The 12,436-nt window shown below is 34.6% G+C and overlaps 1 protein-coding gene and 1 pseudogene across 1 annotated transcript; one reads left to right on the forward strand and one right to left on the reverse strand.

Moving 5' to 3' along the window:
* Window positions 1-6,863: 6,863 nt before the first annotated feature.
* On the reverse strand, window positions 6,864-6,965 carry LOC132183510 (U6atac minor spliceosomal RNA; annotated as a pseudogene).
* Window positions 6,966-11,289: 4,324 nt separating this feature from the next.
* Window positions 11,290-12,159, forward strand: LOC132182691 (dehydration-responsive element-binding protein 1B-like). Its single transcript, XM_059596007.1, has one exon. It carries the CDS (start codon window positions 11,290-11,292, stop codon window positions 11,908-11,910), a length of 621 nt encoding a protein of 206 aa, XP_059451990.1. The 3' UTR covers window positions 11,911-12,159.
* Window positions 12,160-12,436: the final 277 nt, after the last annotated feature.

The following is a 12,436-nucleotide window of genomic DNA, read 5'->3' on the forward strand; positions in this document are numbered from 1 at the left end:
GTTGGCCTGCTTCTTCGAGAGACAAACGCTCCTGCATGAGGGAGGTTAGCTTCGCAACATTCTCTTGATGAATGTGGGTAGGAACCTTTTCTCTGTAGCCAGAAACATTCATCATCTTTGACAGCTTGTCATGTTGCCTGCAAGATTTTAGAAAAGAAAAAAAAAAAAAAATCATATTTCAAATTAATAATTCTCTTAAGAACAATATATTCGACAAAATTTTCCTTTCTTTGACAATTGTTTATTTAATTTTTTACACAGTTTTTATGCCTTCCCAACATTCTGCAATATGGAGTTCAAACCAAAGACGGCACCCCCCCAGTTGAGAAGGCTACTTAGAATCTTACTTTTCAATCTCGTCCATCTTCTTCCTGATCTTTTCGAGTTCTGCTTCAGGAGAAAGAGTTCCTTGAAGTTCAAGATAAACAGAAAGGTTTTCATTTACAACAGATACTGCACATCCACCTGCAGCAGCATCACTCTCACCAATTACCTGTATAAGGATTATTAAGCAGGTGAGAAGTATTTTGATCAATGAAATGAAGTAGCATATGCCGTAAGAATTCTATATATAATTAAATGCTAATTGACAATAAAATTAGCAGTGGAATGAATAATGATATAAATACTTATAGTCATGCTTTACTCAAGCCAATTGAAAAACAGTTTCACAGTAGTAAAATCTGAAAAACTAAAAATTATTGAGAAGTTCTTCTAACCTATGCCTACCAGTAAGTGCAAATTGATGGAATACACAGGCATTATTTATAGGTAGGTCAGAGACCCTCAATTAGAGCTGTTACCTTAATTATTTCTCCCATCATGGAATAAAAATAAAATAAATAATCAATACACCTTATTTGATCCCACAAAATAAAATCAGTAATGAATTCAAATATTTGTTTCCACAAGAATTAAATCGACAATTTAATTCAGAATATTTGATTTCATAGAATAAGCTTTAATTGGAATAAATCACTAAACACCGTAATTATACATATTTTATAATCACAATAATATATGTGACATAAGGGACATACCTTAAATGGAATTTCTTACATTCTCCCACTTGGCCCTTATGACATATAAATTCCTTAAGGTGTGTTCGGTTCTATGATATGGCCATTACTTTATTTATTTCAACCATTCATGGAATCCTCCCACTCACTCACGGAATACTACACACGAATCATGACGGTAAAGCTTTTATATGATAAGCTGTCCCTTCCATGTATCACAATGTGCAATACCTCCCTAAATGAGTATTTTATGGTTAATGTACTTTATGAATGAACTTCATATAAGTCATTCGGGTCCAACTTTAATTTTATCCCCACGGATAAGAATAATATATATGCGTACAAAATCTTTATAATATTACATTTATGTCTATAGACCAATTAAAGAGAAACTAAGCACAAATGAATTAATGAATCTCATATATTCCACATGACTTTATACATTTTCACCGGTAAACCTTTAGTCATGGGATCCGCAATCATTAATTCAATACTTATATGTTCAATAGACACTTCATGTCACTTAATGTTCTCTTTGAGATACTTTATGTCGATATATATACTTCTGCTTCTACTTAATTTATTCTTATAAAAGATAACTGCAGTAGAATTAACTCAGAAGATCTTTATGGGTCTAACTACAAAATTGACAATCTTGAGACCTTTAAAAAATGTCTTAACTATAATGCATATGTAACAAATTCATAGCATGAAATGACTTTGCTTTCATGGTAGATGTAGTAACTGTAGTCTGCTTACTGCATTTTCAGTATATAGCCTTTTAACAATAAGAAAATATATATAGTGAAGTTGATTATCTACTATCTACACATTTAGCAAAAATCAAACCTGAATAAACACCACCAAATGGTAAGTGTATTTTTAAGTTAAGCTGTAATTCTTGGTTCCTTGCATATTCCACAATACTGTATTGATCCAATAGCCCAACTGCTATTTCAATGTCAAGTATAATGTAGACCTGTGCATACATATGGGATATATTCCATCTGTTTTAGTTCCAATACATTTTGGGACATTAATTTATATTGATTTTATCCCCTTTAATAATAGGTGCTATTGAAGATTTATAGTTCTTCATTCTGAATCTCTCCCAAAACTTTTGAATGTATGTCTTTAGAGACAGTCTTAATATTCTTTAATTTCTGTCTCTGTGAATCTCTATGCCAATAACATAAGAGGTTTCATCCAAATCCTTCATTTTCAAAGTTTAGTAAGAAGAACTTTAAGTAGCAAACCTAAATTACTGCTTGCAAGCAAAATATTATCTATATACAGGACTAAAAGTAACTTTACTCTCACTGACCTTAAGGTATATACATTGATTAACAAAGTTCTCAATAAAACCATGTGAGGCAATAACCTTGTAAAATATTATATACCACTAGTGAGAGGCCTCTCTTAGTCCATTAATAGATATCCTTAATTTGTAAGCTTTCTGACTGTTATAAATAAAACCTTTAAGTTGTATTATATGCACCTCCTCCTTAAGATCCTCATTCAGGAAAATTATTTTTCACATCCTTTTGAAATAGCTCTAAACCAAAATGAGCTACTCATACCATGATAATCAATGCCTTCCTTTTGAGTAAGATCATTAGTTACAAGTCTAGCTTTATATCGTTTAATATTACTCGGAAACGTCCTCTTAGGTTTTGTAAACCCATTTGCAGTCTATTGCTACAACTCCCTTTGGTAAGTCAACTAGATTGCAAACTTGAATTTTAGCCAATGATTTCATCTCCTCCTTCATGGCATTGAAACACAATGTGAAGTTATCTCCATCCAAAAGGATGTGAAAACAATTTTGGATCGTCCTTAGGTCCGACATAAAAATCAGACTTCTGAAAGTATACAACATAATCACTAGGGATTGTTGGTCACCTTATTCTAGAGAACCTTCTTAATCCTACTACATTTACTTTTGACAAAGTCTGAGTAGGTTCATTTTGAACTTGTTCCTTATGAGTTGACTGTTCTGAAACCGACTGTGGTTCAAGATAATCAATTTGATTTTCCTTAAACACAATCAAACACCCTTCATATGAAGGGGTTTCTGTTAACCGTGCTTCCTCTAATTCAATCTTTTGAGGATGAACACTCCCACTAAGTTCAGCATCCTCTAGAAATTTTACATTTCTAGACTCAACAATTCTAAGATTGAATGAAGTACAGTAAAACTAAACTCCTTGGAGTTCACTGCATATCCTATAAAATCCCGCTAGTTGTCCTTGAATCTAATTTCCTTAGGTGTGGATTATAAATCCTCACTTTAGCAGGACAACCTCATATGTGTAAACAAGTTGAACCTTGTTCCATTAATTCCTTAATTTAGGTGTCTTTGGGACAACCTTGAATGGAACCCAGTTAAAGGTATACATAGCGATTTTCAAGGCTTCACTCCCATAGGAGAATAGAATATTAGTATTACCTTTCATGTCCCATTTTCGTGTACCTACCATAGTACTATATGCCACTATCAAATCTTACGATCTTGACTTCCTTTTGTTTTGTTTCTCTACTTCTACCTTATAGGTACTGAAAGCATTTAATACCCCAACCTTATGATTTAGAAGATAGAGATACATAAACCTTATATGGTTATTACCAAAAGAGATAGGATATCTCTAACCATTTAGGCAAGAAGTATGGAAAAGATCTACACTTGTACATGATCTCAAGAATCTCAAAAATCATTTTGTTGGCTCCTTTAGTGGTATAGTTGGTCTGCTTTTTCTTAATGCAGTCTACATAAATACCAAATATAATAAAATTCAAGAGTTGTAAAAAACTCTATCATTTATCGATCTTTTATTCTTTATGGAGATATATTCTAATCTCTAATGCCATAACATAGAGATTTCCTCATTCATAAGACTCTGTTTTATGTCAACATTTATATGCAGGGATTAATTTTCCAAAAATTGGAATCTAGATCAATTTTAAATAGACCATTAATTTAATATTCCACCCAAAAATTTTAATAATGTTCAAACTTGATTTTAACAAACTAAAATAGAAATTAAATTTCTAAAAAATTGTGGAATATATAAAACATTATTAAGGTCAAAACTATAACTGAATTTTAAAATTAATCTATAGATCCCAACAACCTCCAATTGCAAACAAGTATTGTTTAGAAAACCCTGCATTATGTAAACGTGGTTCGCTAAACCAAATTCAATCCACATGGTATTTAGAAGAGTCAATAAAGGAGATTTATGACACAGTAGATATGTGAGTTTACCTTTATTTCAAGTCATTTATGATACTTTATGCAATCATTTTTTTATATGCCCATAATTTTCCTTATTGTAAGAGAAACAAGTATCTTAATTGTCATAACACTTTGTTGGCACCTTGTTCTCATTCATTAAGTATTGGACATGATTGTCTATAAAGGTCTTTCCCTTAACATGACTAACTTATGGATTCTCATGTCTTAATTTCTCATCTTCTTGAACACACATGATCAGAAGTTCCTTTATTGATCAGTTATCCTTATATGTGCAACAAGGTATTTGAAAAAAATACCATATTTAGATGAGAGAATTTAAAATAAAATTGACCAAAATGACTCAAAAACTCAACCTGTAAGGACTTTATAATGAGCTGTTATGTCCTTCATTTCCATAATTTGCTCAGAAGCATTTTGAAATTGTAAAAGGTTTTGCTTTAAAGTTTTTCTATTAGGGTGTTGGCCAAAGCCTTATTGGAACTCACTAAATGTTCTTCAACGACCTTTATTTGGCCTAAAACATTAAGGAATAAACCCTAGTGCTTTCATTGATATGATATTTCATGAACGTTGAAGCTTAAGCGATTTAAATCATTACAATCGTTCATGTTTAACAATCTCATGTGGCGTACTTGATTTCGTCCACACGAAATGCCAGTTCAGTCTCCAAATACCCCAAAGTTAAAAGCACATTTTCATTTCAGTGAGAAAAAATTACCACTATAAATTATTGGAACATAAAATACTAATAATTAAAGCAGTAGGAATACAACCAATAACCAAGAAAAATAATATACTTTAATGCTATGAAATAACTTTATTTAAATTAACCAATGTTAATTTAATAGTAAATTTCTACCTACTTGTGGGCAAAGGTTGCGTCACACATGAAATTTACTCTTTATTAATAAGACTAATAAATTTAGCATTAATAAATAAAATTTTCCGTACCTGTGGGCCTAAGAGAAATTTTATTTTCAATGTTAAATTTACTATCTTATTCTAATTGAGTCATAAAAATAAAAACGTCCCTGTGGGGATTGACAAATTAAATTTATGAATTAATTACAACATGATGTTAATTTTCTTTATGAAGTTCACATATATAATCTTGATGCAATTATCATTATAAAATCGGGATGTTGTGGCTCTCCTAAAATTATTATAATAATCATGACTTCATTAACATCTAATTTATTTAAATTAACCAATGCTAATTTAATAGTAAATTTCAATCTATCTGTGGGCAAATGTTGCATCACGCAGAAAATTTATTCTTTATTAATAGGACTAATAAATTTAACATTAATAAATAAAATTCTCCGTACTTGTGGGCCTAAGTGAAATTTTATTTTTAAAGTTAAATTTACTATTTTATTCTAATTAAGTCATAAAAATAAAAACGTCCATGTGGGGATGAGTAATTAAATTTATGAATTAATTACAACATTAAGTTAATTTTCTTTATGAAGTTCAGATATATAATATTGATGCAATTATCATTATAAAATCGGGATGTTATAGCTCTCATAAAATTATTATGATAATCACAACTTCATTAAAATCTAATGACTATATAGATACCAAAATAAAGTTTTCAAGAATAAAAGACAAAACCAACATGTCAGTGGGTAAACAACATTTTTTCAAAGTACACTCGGATAGTGTCCCAGATAAGTGGGGGGGTGCACTTAAATCTCAAGACTGGCCTTACCAGAGCTTTCCGATTGTAATTTTGGATAGTATCATAAACATTCACCAACATATGTGGCTTCGTTAATTATTCACGGGTCTAGGCATCAAACAATTTATTTAAACAATAAAAGAACAAATTTAATCTTAAGTCCATGCATTAAATAAATAATAATTTCAATGCTAAACAATTTAAATGATAACATATATTAAATTGCAATATAAAAGCATATGAAAATGCATGGCCTAATGGTAGAATGTCTTGGGCCCCTTTAACCTTGAGAGCCTAGGTTCATAATTCCATATGAGCCCAAAACCCTTTTTTTTTTTTTAAGAAAAAAAAAAAAAAGAGTTATCGGGTTGGGCTTCCATATAGGGCCAGCCTTTAGTTTCTGTATTGGGTTGGCCCAATCGGGTTAACCCACTTAATAAACCAATTTTTTGTTTTTTTTAACTGAATTGGGCTTGGGTTAAAATGAACCCATACCTAGTGGCCCAAAAATACTTGACCCGGTTCCTTATGGGTTAGAAACCCTACCCGAATCCTTAACTTCCCAACCCAAAAATACCCAAATCCTAGCTGCCGCCCCTCATCTTCCCCATGTGCTGCCGCCGCAGCTCCTACACCTTTTGAATGCGCTGTCCACCCATCCACCACTGACCAGTTGCCCCACACGATGCCGACCTACAAGAAGCGGTGGCGCCATCCACGGCTTTGAGTTGGGCTGCCGCTCACTTTATGCAGCCAACGCCGCTACAGATTGTGGGAAGACCGACGCTTTATGCGGCCAATGCCGCTGCCAGGTGGGCAAAATCGGAGCAGAACCGACGGCCAAAGTCACCGTCCTTTCCACAGGCAGCCCGTTAAGGGCTGCCGCTAAACCCTGAGTCGCCTGTGCTGGTTATAGATCCACCCCAAGGGTGGGAAGCCTTAACTGGATGTGTGGATAACAGGATGGCCTTTCGAGATGCCAACCATCTCTCCTTTCTACAAACACTTATGGCCTATACTTATTTTATTTCAACCTAAACAAAAAATTTAACAGGGCCGTGGGTTTCATTCTTTTCACCCTATTTTGTTTCAGGAATCAAATAAACAAAATAAATATTATTGAAACAAAAAAAATATATATATATATTTACAACATGCATATCTAAAATTAGACTGAGCAAATATGGCCTAGAGAAGGCTCTGATACCACATGTAAGAATTCTATATATAATTAAATGCTAATTGACAATAAAATTAGTAGCGGAATGAATAATTCTATAAATATTTGCTCAAGCCAGTTGAAAAACAGCTTCATAGCAATAAAATCTAAAAAACAAAAAATTATTGAGAGGTTCTTCTGACCTATGCCTACCAGTGAATGCAAATTGATAGAATACACATGTCTTATTTATAGATAGGTCAAAGACCCTCAATTAGAGTTGTTACCTTAATTATTCTTCCCATCAAGGAATAAAAATCAAATAAATAATCAATACAACTTATTTGATTCCACAAAATAAAATTAGTAATAAATTCAAATATTTGTTTCCACAAGAATTAAATCGACAATTTAATTTAGAATATTTGATTTCATAGAATAAGTTTTAATTCGAATAAATCATTGAATACCGTAATTATACATATTTTATAATCACAATAATATATGTGACATAAAGAACATACCTTAAATGAAATTTCTTACACATGCAACATTGACTTCCATTCAACTGGAAAACTGATAGAAAGCCACACAGCTGAATCGTTAACTTAATCTATCTGAGTAAACAATATGATAAAGAACTTTTCTTTTCCAACCAAATCGAAGGGCATGCAGTTGCAGAACAAATTGCCATGTGCATCTAATACAATAGATAAACCACCTACTTAACCATATGGCAACAAAGACTTCAATAACATGATGAAATATACAATAAAAAGGGGGCAAAATAAACAAATAAAATCATCTTGTCCATCGATCAGGCACCACATGCAGTATTCTGAAATATGGCAAGAATAAAAATAAATAAAAGATTTAAGATCAGCAAAAGTACCAATTCACAAAAGCAATAATGTCTTACACGCCATCTTTCATTTCATATTTGAAAGGATCTATTGACTAAATAATTAAAAGAACAAAAAAGGAAAAATAGAAATGAGGAGAAAGGAGAATGACTTTAGTACACAGAAAATGGGCAGGAAATCCCTTTGAGATAAGAACCAAGTAACAGAAGTAAAGGCGCACAGTGGGGAAAAAAAAATGTAACATCCAGCAGGACTGATACTAAACCAACCTGAGCTGAGACCTGAGACCTGGGAAAAAAAAAACGAAGTAATTCATCTATAATACAATGCTTTATCTAGGCCGAGAAAAACGAGTTACATCAAACTAAACACTAACCTCACGAGACCAGTCCAAAGAGGCACCCAAACGGCGTAACCGTTTTAAAATGGTTCCACCATACTTGGTTGAACAATAGATATAGGTGAAAATGGAGTAAACAATAAAATAAAATGAAAATCGTAAAGGGAACTATTTTTTCTGCTGGGAATAGAGTTGATATTAATTAGTAAGTGATAGTTTGAACTCACTTCAGATACAAATTGCTCACCACCAATATCATGTCTGGTTAATTGCCTTTCACGCATTATCTTTTTTTCCACGACAACCTGAAGGGAGGAAAAAAAACTGCCTCATGTAGTGCAATCGACGAAAAAATATCCTATAATATTTTATTTATCAAAAAAAAATATATCCTATGCTATAAAGAAACGGCCATATTATCATATCTCTCTCTCTATCTTATCTTTTCTTTTTATAAAAAACAAAAACAAAAAACGGCCATATTAACTGTCAACTGTGTTTTGGGAACTGTGTGACGTCACCCCCAAAAGGTAAAGACCCCCCTCCCTTTGGTTCGTTGTTTTCAGTGTGTCACGTGTGTGTCACGTGTTCAACTTGCCCAATTGTCACACGCATAGGGGTGTAAATGAGCCGAGCTTGAGCGAGCTTTCCTTGTTCAGGCTTGGCTCGTTTAAATTTTACTCGAGCTCAAGAGCGAGCCAAAAAAATCGAGTTCAAGCTAATAATAAGTCGAATCGAGCTAATGTTTTTATTTTTAAATTTTTTTTTAACTTTAAGTACACTTAAAACGGCTTAAGAAGTTAGTTTGCATATGAGTATTTGCTTAGCCTGGCTAGTCGAGTATGGAGCCTGAGTCAATACAGCAAGGCATTTGGTTTCAAAGAGAGAGGATATGCATCCTTTTATAGATAAGTAAACTTGGAGATTGATGTTTTCTTAACAGTGTGGGACAAGTTAACAGGTTGTATTCAGACTGCATTGGGACAACGCCCCCTACAAAAAAATATTTTTTTAACGTCTCTCTCTCAATCCCCCTCACCAGTCACAACGGATCTTCCACCTGAACTCTCATTTCCCACTCTCTCACTCTCACTCACCAGACAGGTAGTGATAGTGTTTGCGTATGTTTGATTCTTCAATAGTTTATGCATTTCGCAATCTCCCTCAATAGTTTCTGCTTGATTCTTCTTCCTTTTGTTTGGATCTGCTCTAATTGAATCGATGTCTTTTTAATGATTGCTCTCTCTCTCTTTGATCACGAAGGGTCTAGAATTTTTCATTCTCTAACGCTAAAATATAAATGTAATTTTAAGGTTTTAATAATTATGAGATTTATAATTAATTATGTATTACTTAGTTTATATATATATATATATATATATATATACACACTCGAGCTTATACGAGCTGTTCACGAGCTTAGCCGAGTCGAGCCGAGCTTACTTCGTTTAATATTCGAGCCAGAATTTGTGTTCATGAAGTGCTTCATTTAATACTCGAGTCGAGCACGAGCCGAGCTTATGCGAGCCGAGCCCAAGCTTGCTCGCAAGACGCTTCGCTCACTTAACAGCCCTACACGCGCACACATCGTGCCTTCCTAGAAAGTTCTAACAACGCCTACCTGTCAGTCCCCACAGGATCATTCTGTAGGCAATTTAGGATTTAAATTTCTTCCACGTGGTGATACTTTGAAGAATATCCTCTTTATCCTCCTCCTTTTTTTCTTTTTTAGTTCACCTTTTTGTTTCAAAAACGTGAGCAAATCTAAATGAGTTTGGATAACAGATGGATAGAATGCGACACTATCACAAGTAGCGGATCAAAATTATTATTATTTTTTTTTAAAAAAAAAATGGATATTCAAATATTGAATTTATAAATCGGTTTCTATAAAAATTAGAGAACAAACTAGTTAATTTAATAAATCGAGTTAATGTTGATTTATATATAATTTTGTACATATGTCATGACATAATTTAAACTCGACACGTGACATTTAAAGTTAATAATTTCTTATAAGAGAATGATGCTACATGTTCTCTTGAAAAGCCAAAAAAAAAAAATAGTCATTATTTTTCTCAATCAAATTTTAAAAAATTATATCTACCAAGAAAAGAACACTGAAAAAACACTTCAAATTTTTCGTGCTAAAGCCAATTTGACCATTTTTTTTTTTAAAAAAAAAAATAATATCTACATATGACCAGAAGAATGCATAACATTTTTTTTTTATATGACTTACAAATTCTACATAAACTTAACACAAAATTAAATAATTATAATAACTTATGATTGATTATATAATTTTATATTAGTGTATTGCCACGATTTGAAGCAAATTCCTAATAAAAAGCATCACTTTTTAATTATTTTTTAATGGTGGACCGAGTCGTATGGTTGAAAAAAATATAATTTTTTTTTTAAAAAAAAGGGAGCAAATTGTCTCCCAAGTACAGAAATGGATAGGAGCCGAGGAGGGGGGGGCGGGGGGTCAGCGTCCGTAATATCCTAAATGGGGCGTCAAATAAAAAAATGACAGGAAGTGACAGTGAGAGAGAGCGGACCGAGCCTTGAATCCTCCCTGATTCTGACACCTGTACATTCATTCATTCACTTGACTAGAAAGTAGCGAAGCTGAGGCTTTCAGTCAAAATTATCCACGTGTCGCCACACACCAACACCAGCGCACAACTTGGCTAAATCCAGCTGGTACTTCAGTTCAACCCCGCTTCCTTAGCAGTTGCCAAAAAAAAACACCCCGGGCCCCACCCCTCACCACCCCCAGCCTGGCTCCTTACCACGAACCGTGTGTGCGTACCTTTTCCCTCTCGTTTGGCAATGCAAAGCAACGTATATATACACACACTCTCCTGCTTTTTACTACCAAAACTATAAACCATTATATTCACATTCACCAAACTACAACCATCATAATATCACTCCACTACTGAAGCACGCACCGACACTGATGGAAGTTTTCACTCATTATTCGCCGGGGTCTGAGAGTAGCAGCAGTCTTAGCGCGGCGCACTTGTCGGACGAGGAGATTCGGCTGGCTTCCAGGAACCCGAAGAAGCGGGCGGGGAGGAAGAAGTTCAAGGAGACGAGGCACCCGGTGTACCGGGGGGGGAGGAGGAGGAACACCGCGAAGTGGGTCTGCGAGGTGCGGGAGCCCAACAAGCAGACCAGGATATGGCTGGGGACGTTTCCCACGGCCGAGATGGCGGCGCGAGCCCACGACGTGGCGGCGATAGCGCTGAGGGGAAACACCGCCTGCCTCAACTTCGCGGACTCCGCTTGGCGGCTGCCGGTTCCGGCTTCGGGAACGGCCAAGGACATTCAGCGAACGGCTGCGGAGGCTGCTGAGGCGTTTCGGCCTGCAGAGACGAAGGATGCCGAGGAGGAAAGACAACCGTCGGAGACCGTGTTCTTCATGGACGAGGAGATGGTCTACGACATGCCGGGGTTGCTGGTAAATATGGCGGAGGGGATGCTCTTGCCTCCGCCTTACTGTGTGGGATATGATGGGTACGGCGGGGATGACATGGAAGCCGATGCGGACGTTCCATTGTGGAGCTATTCAATTTGATCCTACTTGCTGTTGTTGTGATTATATATGATATAATCATAATATATGAATAGTTTTTAGAGTACACTAGAATGGGTACTTGGAGATTTTCGTTGTTTAGGGAAGCCAACTTTTACTCCGTACTTGTTTTTGAATAAGTCCGGACAGTATTGGTGTTGGACCCACCAAAAACAAAAACAAATTTTTAGTATTTGTGTTGGAGGGAGAAGTCAAAAGAGTCATATACATTGCGTCAAATGCTATGCACAAGTCCCCTTGTATATTGCTTGGCCAAAAAAAAAAAGAAGCTAATTATGCAGAAGGGCTGTTTTGTAGTTCTATACTTTTGTATGTAAATGAAAGTATAAATGGAAAAGCCATATCTTTTATACAGAAATGAATTACTTTTAATGCATACGTCTTCTATTTTATTTTTTTCTTAAGCTAACAAGCAGGTCATATTTTGGAGGAAAGTGCCACGAAAACGTGGCCCATTGAGAATTGGCCAAGTCCTTGGAATTTGGGATGACGCGGGAAAAGATAGATA

Source organism: Corylus avellana, chromosome ca5 (genome assembly GCF_901000735.1).
Source record: "Corylus avellana chromosome ca5, CavTom2PMs-1.0".
Taxonomy (NCBI): domain Eukaryota; kingdom Viridiplantae; phylum Streptophyta; class Magnoliopsida; order Fagales; family Betulaceae; genus Corylus; species Corylus avellana.